The sequence below is a fragment of the Dreissena polymorpha genome, chromosome 8 (genome assembly GCF_020536995.1).
Source record: "Dreissena polymorpha isolate Duluth1 chromosome 8, UMN_Dpol_1.0, whole genome shotgun sequence".
NCBI classification, from domain to species: Eukaryota; Metazoa; Mollusca; class Bivalvia; order Myida; family Dreissenidae; genus Dreissena; species Dreissena polymorpha.
In genome coordinates, this window is record NC_068362.1 from 21426565 (window position 1) to 21445291 (window position 18727).

Consider the following 18727-nt stretch of genomic DNA (forward strand, 5'->3'; position numbering starts at 1 on the left):
CTGATCCGAGCCATGGAACTTAAACGTCCTGTGTCTCGTTCTCTTACCCCCAAATGGGATTTGGCTTGTGTTCTTGGATCGCTTATTAAAGCTCCCTATGAACCCCTTAATCAGGCTTCTTTACAGTTCCTAACCTGGAAGACCGTTTTCCTTCTTACCATGGCTTCATCCAAACGTAGAAGTGAAATTCAGGCTCTTTCTATCGAAGAAAGCCATCTTCGTTTTGGTTCCTCCGATGGCTCTGTCACTTTGTTGTGTCAGCCAGGATTCCTTGCTAAAAATCAACTCCCCTCAATGGCTTCTAAACCCTTCAAGGTCCCAAGTCTTTCTAGAACTTGTGGAAATGAAGATGGAGATAGACTCCTCTGCCCTGTCAGGTCTTTGAAGTTCTATCTTACCCAGCAAACAATTGATGTTGTACCAACGTTGCACCACCGTCAGATTCTAACGTTGGGAGAAGGTTGGATGGTGGTTGATTTTGCAAACTTTTGCGTCGTCATTTTTCAACGTTGACCCAACGTCGGATTCTAACTTAATCTCAACCTCCCTGCAACCTTCTCCCAACCTCCCTGCAACCTTCTCCCAACCTCCCTGCAACCTTCTCCCAACCTCCCTGCAACCTTCTCCCAACCTCCCTGCAACCTTCTCCCAACCTCCCTGCAACCTTCTCCCAACCAAATAACTATCATGCAACGTACAACCTCCCTACAAAATCTAAATTCCAAACCAATAATATTCAAGAAGAGCTCCGCGGTCGGAGACTTATGTCCACAAAGCAGGGACTTGACACAGGATTCACCTTTTGACTCGATGTTTTCAACTTATATCAATGGTATGCACAGGATTTTATTGGCATTGTCATCCTTTTTAGCTTTTTGATTTCATTGTCCTCTGGATTGCTGAAAAGGGAAAAGGGGTTAAGCTATTGAGGTTTGGGGTTATCCCTTTCCGTCTTTTTTTTTGGATATATATCACGCTTACTTTCACTTATTGTGATAGTGACCTTGACCTTTGACCTAGTGACTCATATTTCAAAAGGGGTCATCTACTGTTCAAGGCTTATCGACATGGATAATATCAAGCCAATTTGTCACTGTGATAGTGACCTTGACCTTTGATCTCAATTTCATTAGAGGCCATCTACTGCCCAAAGTCAATAATATTCAATTTGTTGAGGATTTCTTTTAATGGAAACGAACTGGTCTTCCGACAGACATCAAGAAAACAATATACCCGCCTTTTTGAACGTGGGCATTATTACAACAAGAGCGCCGCATAACGGGTGCCAAGGCTCGGCTGTGGGTGCAGGTCAAAATGACCTTGACCTAGTTACCCAAAAATGGGAATGGTGTGTAGAAATCATGAAGGTGCAGCTAAATATGAAGTCAGAAAGTTGTAGGCGGAACCACTTTGATTTTAGAGGCAATGTTCACAAGTGTGACAAATGTTAAGGTTTAAGAACACAGAAGACAGGACAAGCTGGCTATGACAATACCTCGGGTTTTCTCCGAAAACAGCCAAGCTAAAAATCTTGTTTTCCCATCTTTATTTTTCAAAGGGGATTGTGACAGACATTTCAATGACCACATATTTACATAATTATCTTTTTGCAAAATGTAATTCTTTAAATGAAAACGAACAAACATTTCATTTTATGTACTTCTTCCAAGAAGTGTATTCATTACAGATCTCTACAGACATGGTCAATTCATTAAATGATTCAATTAATAACATTCACATGACATATCTATCAAAGCAATGTAATGAAGAAGTTAGAACATGTTTGGCCTGGATCGCTCACAAATAGTCCTTTCAAGAGTAAATTCATAACAGATCTAGTATGATGGAAATCGACCCAGCAGTTCATGATGATATTACTGAATTTGAGATTTCAAACGTCTATTTGAGTGTGTTCTGGGTCGTTGTAGCATTTTCATTGTTTAAAAAAATGTCAAGCACATGTTTGCTATAAATATAGTAATAACACATAGTAATTTACAATTATGGATCTACAAAATACAAAATCTTGGCCTTCTCCATGTTGTAATTAAACTTTACAATATACATGTGCAATAAGACTGTTTAAAACAAAACAATCACCAATAGTAATAGTAGCAAACTTTTTTTGCGAGGCTTGATTGCACCCATTACCCTTTACTAAACGACAAATTTTAGACCTTCCCAAATTGAAACAGATTGCAGATGCCAAATACAATTGTTATGGCAAAGTTTCAAATTGGTTGTCTGCTAAAAGAGTCAAAGATCTGCAGTAATGAACTACCTATGGGGTTTAGTCAGAGCAGTAATGGACTCAACACTGGATAAAAGACTTTTGTGTTCGACTCAGACCACTAATTGATTCATCACTGGATACAGAGATAATTAACCCTTTTCAAACAACATATCTTGGACTGACCAAAATTGAAAGAGGTTGCAGATGACTAATTAAATTGTTATAGAATATGAAACAATTGATTTGGTAAGTTAGAAATAATTAAGCAATTTCTCCTTTTTCCACAAACATTTTAAGAGTTGTCTTTAACAATCCCCTAAAATCTTGTTACTGTTTGGTTAAGGGTCAAGAATTGATGGCATTTGTAATTGTCTTGCAATATCATATTTAATACAAAACTATTTAACAGTGTTCGTCATTACATGAAAATCATGAATACATGTTTAAACAGGGTTAAAAGATATCGAGAAATCGGTGAAATTAAATGTGTAAAAGATTGTTGTACAGCTTCATTAATCCTTCATACCAATAAGCACTTTAACCCTTTACCAAATGGCAAATTTTGGACACTCAGAAATTGAAAGAGGTTTTGGAAGGCTAACAAAATTGTAATGGAATATGGAGAAATTAATGTGGTAGGGAAGAAATCATTGTGATAAAAGGAGAAATTGTTCATCATGAGCAATTTCTCCTTGTATCACTATTATTTCAAGATTCGTCTGCAACAATCCCGTAAAATCCCGTTATTGTTTGGTAAAGGGATAAGCCACAAAACATTTATCCGCAGGTCCTAAGCGTGAGGCATCCTTAGCATGTCATTAACAAAAATTATGGATTATTGTCAAGGTATCTTTTTCCACCTCCTTTCCTGTATGGGGCGTATTTCAGGTGGTAGCTGATAACTTCCTTGACTTGGTGTTCTGTAATATCATTGTTTCCCTTCATGGCACTAGCTGAAAGAAGAATTATTTTGCATTCTTTTTCATTTGTTCATTGATAAAGCCGCCTAAATTTATTATAATCTATAATGTACTTATATCATAAATAATGCAAAGGGGGTGTAATATAACGCTGTTGAATAGTTTGAAATTACACAAGTGTAATAACTCTTTGACATTACATTCATTTTTATTCAACTTACAGTTCACGCTTATAAAGCTATGCATTTCTTTATGCCTTTATATATGCCTCAGTCACATACAGGGATAAGACATGGGATTATACTATGGATACGATCGGGCATCATAAGTGGCAATCTTTGTGGTCCGTAGCTTTCTGAATTGTCTCTGTAGCTATTGGTAGTCATACATAGAAGTACTTGCCTGTCCATAAAATGTTTAAAACTTTACTATGGATCAAACAGATGTAGCTCATCCCCACAAACTGTACTACAAAGTACTGATCTGTTTAAGTCTGCCTTTAAATTTAAAATCATAAGCATTCGTTAGAATCATTCCGTGTCAGCTCCGTATCTTATTGTGTTGTACCGTAACGATTCAAGACAATATCATTAGAAGTTATGTGAAAACATATAGCAACACTATAGTACATGATCCGTATATATTGGACCACAGACAGGCTTGGACTACCAGGGTCGTCCTTGAGATTTAATCCGCAGTGGAACCGGCATTAGCACCCGTGAATGTGTGACTGAGGCATTAGTATGGCATGAGTTTTGTACTTAAAAATTAAAGGCAAATAAACATACCAATTACAACTTTGAATGTCTCTGATGATTCAAACGATAGCTTCCCTTTAACTCCCTTTGAGTTGAATTTAGACATCAGTCTATTAGACATCAATCTGAAATAGTACACATACAAGTTAACATATGAATTAATTCCACCTAATAAACAATAGTAAGAAAGCAAATAGAGATGGAGTAAACACAGTATGAGTGATTGACTTTTCCAGGTGTCTTCAAACATTCATTTAGAGAAGAAATCTTTATGGAAGTATGGTTATGACAGTGAACAAATTACACACCAAACATGGTCTTCAAACAGCTCAATGGAAATTACAATATTGAATAACAAACAAAATGTGATACCTTTCTAATATGTTCTGCACAGCCTGCTTCGTATTTGCTCCACCAATCAGTGAAAGATGATAAACCTGAAAGAATTAGACAGTTGTATTTCAGGGTTGCCAAAAAGAACATGCTAATTAACCTGAAAGACAGCATAAGATAAATGTATCTTCCAGATAAAAGTTTTTAGAAAATTTTAACATTATTGCCATAATTCCATACAAAAGCATGTTCGGATCTATGGCAGTAACACTAAAAATTGAGTTTTTATCTGTACTAATGATAAACATATCAAAATGTATCACAATTTTTGGCACTAGTGCCTGCTGTTTTTGCCTTCATATGTTACTAGACGTCTTGTAGACAGTATTATAAATAATCAGATTTTGTGGGATAGACAACAGAAGTATGCAGGTAGGCAGTGTACTTTTTTCCCCTAGTTAAACAAGTATGTCAGTCTTTGTTAGGACTCGGTCTAGTTCTTATATAAGTATTAGTAATGTGGATAATTTGGTCATACAGATACGGTCAAACCTTTCAGTCCCCATTTGATGAAAAGATTTTTAATGATAAAAGGTTTTTTTTGCATATAAAACTAAACTTTACTTCATTGAAATTTATTTTTTATCGAGGTTGACATTGACAACCTGGTTTCTCATCAATAAAATGATTATAAATAAATACATGCAAATCATTGCAGTCATGAGTATTGCAAATTATAAGATTAGCATATTATTTTCATATAGAAGATTAAAACATAGATTTAGCAAAAGCGTAGTGTTGCAAATCAATTTCCGTCTGTAACAGATGTATTTGCATTTGTTCTTGGATTCTCTCCACTAAATTCATCCATATCCGCCATTTTTCTTGTTTATTATTGAAGTCAAGTTACGATTCATGAATATCAATTAGGTTGAATTCGTACTTCACAGTACTTAATCCCCCCCAAAAAAAACGCTATATGGTTTGTTTTCAAACAATTTCAACTGTATTTTCAGTGATATCCACCATAAAAATACTTTTTCTTTTACAATTCTGCGCATATATATATATATATATGTCCGCAAACAGGGACTTTAAAGTAAATCCATAGAACTGGCTTATTTAAGAAAGTATTAGCCTTATGTAGCATGATTCTGATTTCTATATATATTAATATTTACCATTTTTTGTCGTTCCTCTGGTCCTTTTATTCTCTCGTCCAACAGATTGAACTCATCAATAGAATCTGCCTGGAAAAAGTCCTCTTCTTCAACAGTCCCGACTTGTCGTACACTTTTTATTCTTTTCAAAGACTGTATTTCTGCACTTAACTCGCAGAGTTTGAACAGAACACGTCTCTGAAATCCTGTAAAGATGATACATCAACATCGGTTTTCAGACTTTAAGAAGATGCAGTTTTATTCAGACTTCAAGAAGATGCTGAAAATGTTGCCTTACATTGAACATTTACTGGAAAACATTTCCGAAATTTACATTGACAGACATTTAATCAGAGTTACAAAAATTTGTCAGACTGACTAAGGTCCTTAATTAAGTCTGGCTGTTTTTATTTAGGGAGACTTTTGACTTTCCAATATTTATGTTAGTGAATAAAATAAAATAATTTATTAACATAATTCTTATTTCAAAAAGATTATATTATGTAAATTTCTACATATCCATATTTTTACTTTAATTCTTTGATCTAAGACTGACTGACAACCATTTCAAGTTTATTTTTTTAAGGGTATTCCAACACATTCTTCATTACTTCACGCCTATATGAGCCCCGTAAAGCAGAAATGGGTAATGTTTGAAGATTTTTATGCTTAATAACATTACAAATATTCAGCCTTTTCTGTTTCATCAAAAAATGTACACCTTTAAATTTCTTAATAGTCAATTTTCTACCATTAGTTATAAATAATATATAACACTATACTAACTGCACTGTCTTAAATTAAGATGGCACTTGACCTAGATTTGTACCTATATAAACAGGCTTGTATCAGTACATTTATACTACAGTTTACTTTGTTATACAAGGTGTTTAATTTCTTTCTAAAAGTCTTTAAACCTTGGAGCAAAGCCACCATTAAAATAACATGATCCTTTTAACAAGACTGATACTATAATACGACTAGCATTTATTGTAATTGGTATAAAGCAGACAATAACAATGAGCCTCAGTTTTAAGTGCCAATTACATGTCAATAATGACGTCATCCTTATGTTGCGTTTCTTCAATAGTCATTTTTACTGTAAGACCCATTTCTGCTAAACGGGGCTCATATTGACAACAGTTGCTTACGTGCTTCTGGCATAGGAAATTTGTCCTCAGTTTTATTAGTCGATGACTTCCGAGTTGAGTTGTCCGGGGGAACAACTGACCTGTCTGATCGGTCAAATGACTTGCGGGATGACCTGTTGGACCTGTCTATTGACCTAGCATATGATTCATTGGATCTTGACCTAGATCTAGACCTGAATGACTTTGACCGAGACCTGTATTTTCGATACTCTTTATTTTTTGACTGAGAACTAGATTCATTTGTTCTTGATCTAGACCTATATGATTTTGACCTAGACCTGTGGGAACGATTATGGCGATACGTTTTAGATTTTGACCTTGATCTAGACTCATTGGATTTTGATCTAGACCTTGACCTGCATGACTTGTCTTCTAACATAGTGCTGGACATAAAGGGTGACATATTAATCTGTCCTAATGAAGACGACCTTGACCTAGACCTACTTTGAGACCTTGACCTCAATGGTAAACTTGACATGGAAGAGGACCTTGACCGTGATCTATAAATAGTTTTGGTCTTGTTCTGACCAGTAAGGGAACCTGAACTACTTTTATTTGCCTGAGGCTGACTTGGAGTACTTTTGCTCTTGGACTGACTTAGAGTAGTTTTGCTCTGGGACTTACTTGGAGCAATTTTGGTTTGGGACTGACCAGAAATAGAACCTTGCCTATTTTTGGTCATGGACTTACTTGAAGCAGTTTTGGTCTGGGACTGACCAGAATTAGAACTTTTACTATATTTGGTCAGGGACTGACTTGTAGAAGTTTTAGTCTGGGACAGACCAGAAAGTTGACTTTTGGAGGCCAGATTTGTTCCTGGACTTATAACTGCTTGTGATGTACTTTTTTTCTTATTTGGTGGTATTGGCAATGTTCCTACAAAAAAGAAAAAAGTAACCACTGTCACTGATGGTATGCCAAAAAAACATCTATATATTTATCAGCTATAGTGTTATCGATGTTAAATGGATTCTGGGTAAAAGAAATAAAAGGACACTATCCACGGAAGCTAGACTTCACTTTTCTCAGTGCTTGATAATTGGAAGCAATCAATAAATCTTATGTTATTTATGTCCTTGATGAGTAGTCTTAAGTGTAACTTGAGCAAATAGAATGGGGCAACCTGTATAATCTGAACACAAGATGCTCACTAAAATATAATGCAATTCCTAGCCATAGAAGTATTTTGTTGGATTTATTGCGCACTGACCAAAATTTCTGATCATCTGGCGCCTTACATGAAAGATGATTTGGGCTAAGCCTAACCTTGGGTGTTACAAAAGTTAAATCAACACCCAGGTCAAAAAACCCTCACCTGCTTATTATAAGAGATGCATTGACTGCAATTGGTTGCCTTTATGATTCAAGAAGGGTTAAATCATGCCAGCAATTCTGTTTTGATATATCCATCAGCCACAATGGTAAGAAGTAGACTAAGTTCACAATCTCTGTAGCAGCATTTGTTAATAATGAAATTCATTGAAAAAAAAACAAAAAAGAATTACTCACCAGATTTCTTATATTCAGAGCCTCCAGTATAAGTTACTCCTGTAGCACAAGCAACTGATGTGTCAGAATCTAAAACATTAAGATTTTTATTGCTTTTTTATGATGCACCAAGTCCAATCAATATTTCAGATCATCTGGCACCAAACAGGAAAAATAATTTTGGCTAACCACGGATGTTACAAAGTTCAATGCAACATCCAAGGTAAAAAACCACATCCCCTGCTGGAGCTAAGAGATGCATAAACTTCCATTGTTTTTTAAAACTATTAAGTCACCTTTTACGATTCACACAGGGTTAAAGGGTTACTCCAATTCTGAGTTAGAAGCCCATCATCCACAAGGGGTTAAAACAAGAAAAAGCTTACAGTCACATGGCTAGTCTAAATCTATCACTACTGGATTTATTTTCAATAACACATATTATGAAAGGTTTCTTCCACAACTTTTTAATTGCTGTCAAGTAGGAAATGATGCCAGTAATAACGGCAAAATACTGTTGTTCTTTGGTTTACTTTCTTTTCTTTGCAAACTTTAAGAAAGTTCTTTAATAGGAAATGTTTCTGATCTTCGAATACATGAAATACTAGTATTGGAAATCTGCTGGCAAATTCATAATTGTTTAATCCAAGAGACTGGCCTTCAGCAACCGGATCATCACTCATAACCATACTACAATTAACACAGAGTTATCAGTAATACAAACAATTTTCCAGTTCAAAGAGAAATTAGTATAAAGGGAATTAGTGAAGTATGCATTTTTTAATCTGACATTTCCAGAGGATTTTGGATATTTCTCTGATGAAGAGTATTCACTTCTAGTGCACAGAATCAAAACTTAAGAATAGTCTTTAAACCTTCACAAGGAAAAAATGTGCTTTACCATCACAATCCCTGTCTGTAACATTTCAAATGAACCAATCTAAAACCGGATGTCGACGACATTCGGATTTCACTGTGGAAAAACATTGATAAAAGAAAATTACTCACTGGATTTCTCATGTTCAGAATCTCCAGTTTTGGTACCGCCTGTAGCACAAGCATCTGATGTTTCTGAACCTAAAACAAGAACAGCGTACAGACACATGGCTAGTCTAGATCTGTCACTACTGGATTTACTTTCAAGAATATTTATAAAGAAAGGTTTCTTCCACGATTTTTTAATTGCTGTCAAGTCGCAAAGGATGCCAGTAATAACTGTAAAATACTGTTGTTCATTAGATTTATTTTAAAATTATGCATTAACCAAGATTTTGTGATAGATAAAAAAAATTAGTAATTATAAATAGCAGGGTCGACAGCCCAAGTTTTTAAGGTTCGAGCAAATTGCCTTAAAACCCACAACTAGGTAAGAAATTGGTTTCATGATTTTTATGCCAACCTTGAGTAATTAGTGTTTTTTCCAGGAGGACAAAGGGGCATGTCGCAGTAAATTTGAAGAGGGCATCTTAACGCGAGGTTAATGCAAAAAAGGGCAGATATACGCGTGGTGCCGTTTAACTGTAAAAGTACTGTTATAGATAATTACTTATCAATGATAACGGCTATGGATATACTTGTATAGGTAATTTTTACTAATAAATTATAATGTGATTACACTGTTATAGATTAAATCTACTCAATTAATATAGTTGCTTAGACGTTGAAGTCTCTCGAGTAAATCAGTCGAAACGTCAAACACAATCATGGACGCTGATTTTGCGGACACGTTAGGTCATTAGTCAATAAAGATGTTATCAATAAGGGCGCGTGGCGAGTTTTGCCTTTAAAAAGGGCAGAGTGGCGAGCCGGGAGGGCAGCGTGGCGAATCGCCACGCTAAAAGGGCCTGGGAAAAACACTAGTAATACTAACAGACAATAAGATATGCCATTGTGAAAATAATTAAAAAAAACTAACCAGTTACATAATCTTGAAAGCTCTTCTTCTTTGGCTTCCGTTTCAGATCCTCCTCCTCTGAATCTGTCTCTTGAGTTGTTGTGAAAGTATAATCATCACATTCAGACTTCTGTTCTGAAATTTTAAAAAGTAATTTTACTTGAAATATATGGTACATCAGAACCATAACCATTCATAAAAGTTCAAATACCAGTTATTTTCTATACAGATATTTAAATATATTATAATACTATAATGGGTCTACTGACTACTCTCAGTATAGGTTTAGACTTTGATCAGAAAGAGAATCTTCTAAATAAACTGCAATATGAACTGGTCAATCAGCAGACAAAAGTTAGTTTTATAATAAACATTGAAACTGCAGTTTGCCAGGTCTCATCTTATCACTCTTAAAAATTACCATTTTCAATTATGCAACCTCAACATTTGTATATACATGTACTAATGCAGGGGTGTTGAAAGAAATTGGTAGACGGAAAATTGGCTGGCCATTTGATCATTCTTGCCGGCTACTTTTCATAACAAAAATTACTTAGAAAAAAATCTCAAATCAACCTCCTACTTTCATTTTTACTTTTCTACACCCCTGCTTATGATATACGTCTATTCCATGACACAAAAATTATACATGTATATATTTGCTACAGGCCTGCTAGAAATGCCAGATGCGATGTTGAACTGCTGTCAAAAATTGACAACATTCGGAACACCTCGTCAAATTTTTCAAATTGTGACCCAAATGTATGTAGTAGGCTGCCATCTTGGACGACCCCATTTTGACCCCATTTTGATGATCATGTGATTCTACCATGTAAAACAATCGAGAGGCTCGGGTAAGATGCGCCAAAATCTAGTATGACGCAAGTGTGACGTAAGCAACCGAACTACTTTGAACTACTTCTTGGCCCATCCTAACCTCCAGCTAATAATTGGGGGTGTTTTACCCCATGTCCTTCCACCAGATACACCGAGGCATGATTTAATCGGAATTAGCCGAGGATTCCCGATTGAAATTGACAAAAGCCAGATGTTCATTAAGAGCGTCCTCTATTAAAGTTAATTTTACTCACCAGACTTATGTTTAACTTTCTTCAACGGAAAGGATCTCCAGGAAGTTATTAGTGGCGTGCTGAGTTTTTCTATGTAGGGTTTTGCGTCCACTCCAGGTGGCCAATATATCACATTTTCTATGAAGTCCACCCAGGAAATTGGAATGACTCCCTCTACCTCAATTCCATTTTCCAACCACACTACTAAAGCGTACATTCTGAAGATAAAAATCATTACTCATTATATTTTTATGTATATATTGGGAGTTAAAATTTCTAATTATTTTTCTTTTTTTAACAGTTTCTCATATCAGAGGTCTCGAAAGCTAGGGTGTCCCATTTTATTGTATTCCCAATTTTAATTTTGGAAAAGTAAATCCTGTTTAAAATGTTTAAATTTTGACACAAAATCATTCTGGTATCTCTTTTGGGAAGTCTCGATTTCACATACATGGCAGTGCTGAGAAAAGAAACTACTTAACAAGATGCGTTTGTGAAACCGCTATGTCCCCCTTACCGCTTTGACCTTGAAGGATGACCTTGACCTTTCACCACTCAAAATGTGCAGCTCCATGAGATGCACATGCATGCTTGATATCAAGGTGCTATCTTCAATATTGCAAAAGAAATAGCAAATGTTAAAGTTGGCGCAAACAGACCAACAGACAGGGCAAAAACAATATGTCCCCCAGTATATACATAAAAAGTTGTCTGAATATTTATACTTTATATCTATATGCCAGAATTTATTTAAATTTTATACATGGCACTGCAGCAGTTAACATGCTCTTAGAAAGTTCATAATTTATTAAATCATTCAATAATCATGCAGCATGCTCATAACTTGCTAACCAGATGCAGACTCAATTTACTCTAACCTTTTGCTCAGTGCTCAATTGTATGAAGCATGGGTACGAGGACAACTCCCCTTTCAAATGGAAATCTCACAAGCTTCTTATACAGTTCACCAACAGCAACACGTTTCCTTTTCAGTCGCAGATTATTCTTCCTGAAAGCAATGTTGAAAAGCTTTGACTCACAGGGCTTGGTGAAAAAGTTCTCGGCTTGTTCTGGTTTCAGAATTTGACATAGCAGAGTTTTTTGGTCAATTTTTTCTTTCACAAAGGCGTATGTTCCATCTTGTAGTAGGAAACAGTTGTTTTTTTCTTTTGTGGAAATAACACTAAATGTAGATTTCTGTTTAATTGTGACATTAGCTGTATAACTCCTCTCTTGGATCCTTTTAGCTACTTGAACTATTGGATTTTTAGCATTTTTAACAAGTTTTTTGACTGAGTGCAAATGATTTTCATAAGGGAAAGCGCAAATATCATTCAACGAACAATTAAAGTGTTCACAGTCATCTGCTAAATGAAAAAGTGAATGTACATTGTAAACAATGAATTTCGGGTGGTAAAATTCTTTGCTTTTTGTAACAAAATATGTCAGTAATTCCCGTGCATAGTTCAAGTAAAAATTCCTTGTTTCATTATCACTCTCTAGAAGAATGGACATGCCGACAGATAAACACAAGAAGTGTTCATACATATCTTTTGTCAATACCTTTTTGAGGACAATTGGACCGGTATACAACAAAAATTGCCGAAACTCTGTCGCCTTCCAGCGCTCAAAATCATATAATGTTCTAGGTTGACGAGCAAACTCAGATGGCAGTTTGCCAGAGTACATTAGTAGATTTGTTGAAATTTGGGTTAATTGTTGTGCAGATAGCCTGCAATTAGTTGGTCCCTGCTTTAGAAATCCAAGAATACGTTTTACCACGCCTAAACATACCATGTGCATGTAATCAAGCGCAAAAGATTTAACACAATTGATTCCGTACGTAACTAAAGGTGTTTCTCCCATTTGGTGCCCAGTGTCCCGGTATCTATTTGCGTTGAAGGCTTCATCAGTTCTAAGTTCACAAGAATGATCAGAGTCCAAAACGACACGATGATCTGTGTGGTAGCCATGTATGGTGCATCTTTCACAGGCATTGTAACCAGTGTGGCCCTTAATAGATTTCAGAAATGCACGAGCTGGAGCATCACATATAAAAGCATTTGCTTCAACCTTTATCAACGTATCTTCTAAACTTATTCCGTCCTGGATTAGTTCACTTAATTCTGTTAAAAAATCAGACAAGAAGTCTTCGAGTGAATTTGGCTTTCCTTCTCCATAGAAAATACAGATCATGAATGGTGTGTAACTGTTAACACTGCAAAGAATAGGCCAAAACTGTGCACTTGTTGACTTGAACAAAGGTATTCCATCGATATTAAAATTAAGTTTTACAGTGTTCTCTTCTAAAGAAAATGATTTCAATTTTAATATTTTCAGTAGATCCGTTTTCATTCCAAAGTATATATATTTTCCACCACATTTTTCACTGAAGTCTATTGATTTTGGAGTCTTAAGAAGAGTTCTTGCATCTTTTGGGAGGCCATTACAATGTGGCTGTAAAGTTGTTAGCAATTCATCTACACAAACTTTACTCACATTATGTTTTGCTGCCCATGATGCCAAATTTTTCCTTAAATTGTCACTTTCATCTTCTGATAAACTTGACTCGGTCTCAGAAGAATCTGAGGACTGAATTGTTTCAGAAAAGGAAAAGTCAGAAAAATTATCTTCACTTCTGTTATTATTGTCAAAGCTCTCATTGGAAGACGGATCAGACAAGTTCTCATTGGTGAAATGATCTGGAGAATGAGACAGCTCATGATCTTCCTGATGTTGGTCTTCATCACTACTACTTTCTGCTAAGGCATGAACAGCTGCTACATTCGAACGATAGCGTTTCCAGTATGACATAATTGACCCAATTTTAAACTGAAAAAGGAATTAAAAAGCATGCTTTAAAATGCAATTTTCAAATATAGCAGTTAGTAAATTACATCTATTTAAGTTAATATACACTCTTACATGCATGGAGTCATTCATTTTTACTGCTGAAATCTAGCTCTTGTAATAAAAGTTTAATAAACTAAATTATCTACAAGGTTTCACCAGATCGTCGGCTCTGGCATATCTGCCTTCATCGAAGCAACAGTACTTTGTTTATATTTGAAAATTACATTAAAAATTAATTTATTTACAATTTAAACAATGGTACTACTTTTTAGATTATAATAACTATATATCAGTCTATCACAACAGCAGTCGTTAATTGCTTGATTGTGTGGCAGCAGTAAAAATATATTTTCTTGTCCATTTAGATCATAGTTTACACATTATTGTTAAAAAAGAATACTTCATAAGCCAGTGGGGGCAGGAGTGGTCTTGCACTCTCCATAAGCACTCATGAAGAACAGACCCAATGGAAGTCAAATCTTGTCTGTCATTGTAGATAGGCGTAACAATAGTATATATCAGTATATATCAGTGTAACCTAGATGGAAAATGCCTTCGAGGAGACTAAAGTGAGAATTGCCCGTAGAAAATCGTCAGTTAAGTACTAAAGTGATTATCAGAGGTAAGCGTGCACCCAGTGTGGGGCAAAAACCCACGACCACCGTAACACTAGACAAAGTGCTCTACCGACTGAGCTAACCGGACGGCTGGTTAGTTGTTGTCCCCACACAGTCAGTACACTACTTTACCCCACCCATTTTCAAACAGTGGACTTTCATTTTTAATGACGCTCTGCATGCTCGCTGTTATTTCGGCATACTCATGCATGAACAAACATAATACATTTGAATACCTGTCTTTCCTGGTTGATATCTTTCTATTTTCTTTTCCGTTGAATCGAAGGTTTTTCGTTGAATCGGAGGTTTTTCGTTGGATGTTTACGTTTATTCGCACACGTTTTTTTGTTAGATCCGGTTCTCCGAGCGCATGCGCGACAGTTTCGCTTTTTAGTTTTTATTGTTTTACAAGTGTTTACCATCGTTTATTGTTATAGATGTCTTTATTATGACAAATTAAGACAAAATAACATATTTAATTATTTAGTTTTGGACTTTTATTTAAAAATTATTTCGAAGAATCATGTACGAAACTGTGAGTTGAAATGCAGCGCCACCTATTTCGATATTCTGCAGGGGAGTTAATAAGGCACCTGCAGATTTTTAGCGATTTTACTGTAAAAGTTATTTACTTTTTCTTTCATATTTTGAGCGGTTTAACCACCCGGCTCGGTTATCATCAAATTTAACTCTTATAAATATACAACGTTGGGTTGACGTTGGTACAACGTTGATAACTAACGTTTTATTGATGTTAGAAATTTAACGTTGTACCAACGTTGGCATTTGGTTGATAACCAGCCAACCAAAATCCGACTATAATCTGACGTTGTATTGACGACGCATGTTTGCTGGGTAGTAGAGTTAAGTCTATTCGAGGTTCTCGCAAGAGACTGGGGGGGGGGCGATGTGTCTGCGTCTTCTATTTCCCGTTGGGTAGCCTCGACTATAAAAAGGGCTTACTCTTCTCTTTCTTCAAGGGATTCATCCTTTTTTAAGATTAGACCGCATGAATTACGAGCAATGTCGGCTTCGTGGGCGTATATTAATCATACCCCACTCTCTGACGTGCTTCAAGCTGCTTTCTGGAGGAATCAGACCACTTTTTCATCTTTTTATCTTCGTTCTCTGGAGTGCCAACAGAACAACTTGTATTTGTTGGGCCCCCTTGTGGTTGCACAGACGGTAGTATCTTCTACGGCATAGGTATATTACGCTTATCCGTGAATTAAGTTAATACCGTAATAACGAAGATTAGCTGAGAACCCGAGATATGGGTTCCGCTGTGATGGGGAGATTTTCGCGAACCTTCCCGCCGCAGCTGCAAAGTCAGCAATATGATAGCAGGTAACGTAATTATAAGCTATTAAAACAATTTTTTCTAGTAAAATTCATTTTAATTAGTAATTACTTACCTGCTATCGGTAAGTCCCACCTCCCATCCCGCTCTTCGTCTAATATTTTCATATTGTTTATTGGAATAAGAGTGATTCTGGGTAATATCCCGTTTTGGTTATACGGCTACACGGCACTATGTGACCGTTCTGACCTGACCTGACGGGTTCATGAAAAGTGTGGGATTCTTCGGACAGAAAGTTTCCGGATGAATAACGATCCTTCGGAGTGAGTAGCAATATGATAGCAGGTAAGTAATTACTAATTAAAATGAATTTTACTAGAAAAATTTGTTTTAGAGCATGGTACATGTTCAGTATTACGGTTTCCTCACAAATATCATAACTAAAACAAAATTTGCGAATATGAAACAACTTTTTTCAATTTTGTCAATTTACCAAAATGTGAAAGTGAAAAGGCCCCTTTAAATTGGCTTCAGTATCAGAATTAGGCGTACTTCTTTTAAACTGCATTGACACACATCGTTTTTCTATTATTTTTTTTACAGCACTTGAATTCTCGCCACTTTTGTTTGCAGTCTTCATCTTTTCTGTTCAGACCAACAGCATTGACTCTTTATAGTAATATTTATAAGTGACTATATAATATACAATTAAAATATATAGTGACCACATGATATCAAAATGGATTTCAACTTACTGTTACTGTTGCAAGCTTAATACATATATACTTAAGGTTTTAACTAAATTATTTTATTTTTTACAATTTTAAGATAGATCTGACAGGAAAATGTCACAAATGATTGATACGTTATAAACATATACTTAAAGCCACACAACTTATTTAGCATCGTAAATTTAAGTATACATAAAAAACATATTTTATCTATGCCAATTAGAATATATCTGGTGGTTACAAGGTAGAAATTCGTCTTTTTTGCGCTTAAAACTTAAAAATAATCGCGTTTGTCGAAATGGACTTATACATATAGAAATCCTACTTTCGGTTTTAAAAGCGGAACCCATTGAAAAATAATAAATAACTTGCTAACTAGGCTATAGATTTAATTTTATCTATGCCAATGCGAATACATGTATATATGGTGGTTACAATGTAGAAATCCGTCTTTTTTGTGTTTTAAAACTTAAAAATAAATGCGTTTGTGGAAATGGACGTATAGGTAAAGCAATCTTAATACTTTCGGTTTAAAAACGTGGTACCATTTAAAAAAATAATAAATTATTTGCTAACTACATGTAGGCTATAGATTTAATGACAATTTTGCACACTTTCAAATTGCATCTACATGTATATGTCTTGATTAACATGTACTTCATTTCAAGGTAAGAGGCAATTTGTGTGGCTTGAATTTATCATCATGAGAATATAGTTGTGTCAAAAATGTTAAAAAAATTGGACTTTTTAATTATGTCCTTTTCTGAATTTAAATTTAAACTGACAACATCTGTTGGAATTGACTAAAAAGTAAGGCATGAAACAGTCCCTATATGTTGCTTATTGATGCTTGATGTAACACAAACCACGGTCTTCCTGAGCTAACACAGTCTGGCACAACATAAACTGTTTTAATGCGTATTGTAAGTTTTCTTTATTTGTCTTCTGATAATATACAGATTTCCTGCCTGGAGTCATTAACCTTACAAGAAGTGTTTTTTTTATGAACAAATTTCTCAACACATCCAGGGCATCATATGTTCTGGTATGCAACTAAGTGTGTGTTCATTGATGATGAAGTTTATTCTTCAGAGAATCATAGTTTGGAATGTCGCATAAGTCAAAGAGGTAACGTTCTCACCAATTCCGATGTTCAGTTAAATTACCCTAAGGGATATTAAATAATTATAAATCTCTGATTCGACTTCTTTAATTTAACGTTGTGGCATTATGCCTTTATCAAAACAATGGAAAATATCTGTAAACTACATTTTTATGTCTTTTGAAAGCACAATTTAATTAACAAAGTAAATGTTTTTAAACGTCAAATGACGCTGTACATGATGACGTCATAAATTGAGTTATATACACTGGCGCGAATTTTAGAAAAAATTATATATATATATGAAGATATTTTAATTAGCCTTGAGCAATGTATTTGCGAAAATTTATAAGTACATCTGATTTGCTTACCAATATTTTTCTTCTGTTTGATTAAAAATTTGAACTAATTGTGTGTCTTGGACAATAGTGTGGGGGCAGTTTGCGTGCTATTGTGTGTGTGTGTTTTGAAGTTTATGAAGTCGTTCCCCGCCTGAGGCTGCATTATGGGAGTACCCGGAGGGTGTCCAAGCACTTGTACATACTTAACTTTTATTTATGAAGGTTGAGACAAATTTTGAATGATATTTGCAACTTAAAACTATTTAATTTTTTATCAAAAGGTTTGAACTTTTGACGTGGTTTTGTGTTTCGGACATGGGAATGAGAACTCAGAGGAAACCCCACATGACCATAAACCAAATCCACAAGCGCCATGAGCGAGAGGCAAATGTGCCAACCGCTGCGCTAGCCGGAAAGCCTATAGGATAAATATGAGTGTAGATAACTTTGGAAACATTATTGTATTTACCTCACTATGACTCCAGGTGTTTTGTTGTACGTGGGTACGGACATGTTGAATTATTAAATTCGGACGTTACAGTGATCTCCACTTGTGATCTAGATAACGAAAGAAGACGTCTTCTTCGTCACCATAAAGGTTTTGGACAGCCTTCGTTTCTGCATTTGATGTAAAGTTAAACCACACCATTTTTGCTGCGCTGAACTGTAACGCCCTCGTTCATAAGAGTAAAAGCAGTTTCAAGAGTGCAAAATACGTTTCTTAGAAGGATCGACATGTAATTTTTGAAATCTGGACAGTGCAAGGTGTGTAAGTG

At 35.4% G+C, this 18727-nt stretch overlaps 1 protein-coding gene across 2 annotated transcripts; it reads right to left on the reverse strand.

Moving 5' to 3' along the window:
* Nucleotides 1–407: 407 nt before the first annotated feature.
* Nucleotides 408–15097, reverse strand: LOC127843176 (serine/arginine-rich splicing factor 4-like). Of its 2 annotated transcripts, none has more exons than XM_052373033.1 (11): nt 11886–12366; nt 11029–11225; nt 9959–10072; nt 9052–9120; nt 8065–8133; nt 6556–7431; nt 5426–5610; nt 4284–4348; nt 3942–4036; nt 3094–3186; nt 408–899 (listed from the first exon to the last, which is right to left on the reverse strand). In XM_052373033.1, exons 2-11 carry the CDS (start codon nt 11222–11224, stop codon nt 868–870), a joined length of 1794 nt encoding a protein of 597 aa, XP_052228993.1. In that variant the 5' UTR covers nt 11225; nt 11886–12366; the 3' UTR covers nt 408–867. The 2 variants fall into 2 exon arrangements, with proteins under 2 accessions (XP_052228993.1, XP_052228992.1); XM_052373032.1 differs by lacking the exon at nt 408–899 and adding an exon at nt 14714–15097 and having other exon boundaries at nt 1532–3186; nt 11886–12016.
* Nucleotides 15098–18727: the final 3630 nt, after the last annotated feature.

Excerpts from the sequence above, each read along its gene's own strand:
- LOC127843176 (XM_052373033.1), bottom strand. The coding sequence starts at position 11,224 with ATGTACGCTTTAGTAGTGTGGTTGGAAAATGGAATTGAGGTAGAGGGA. Across the intron at positions 4,037-4,283 it reads GTGCAGAACATATTAGAAAG|ATTGATGTCTAATAGACTGA; the intron begins GTATCACATTTT and ends GTACTATTTCAG. Across the intron at positions 900-3,093 it reads CGCCCCATACAGGAAAGGAG|CAATCCAGAGGACAATGAAA; the intron begins GTGGAAAAAGAT and ends TTCCCTTTTCAG.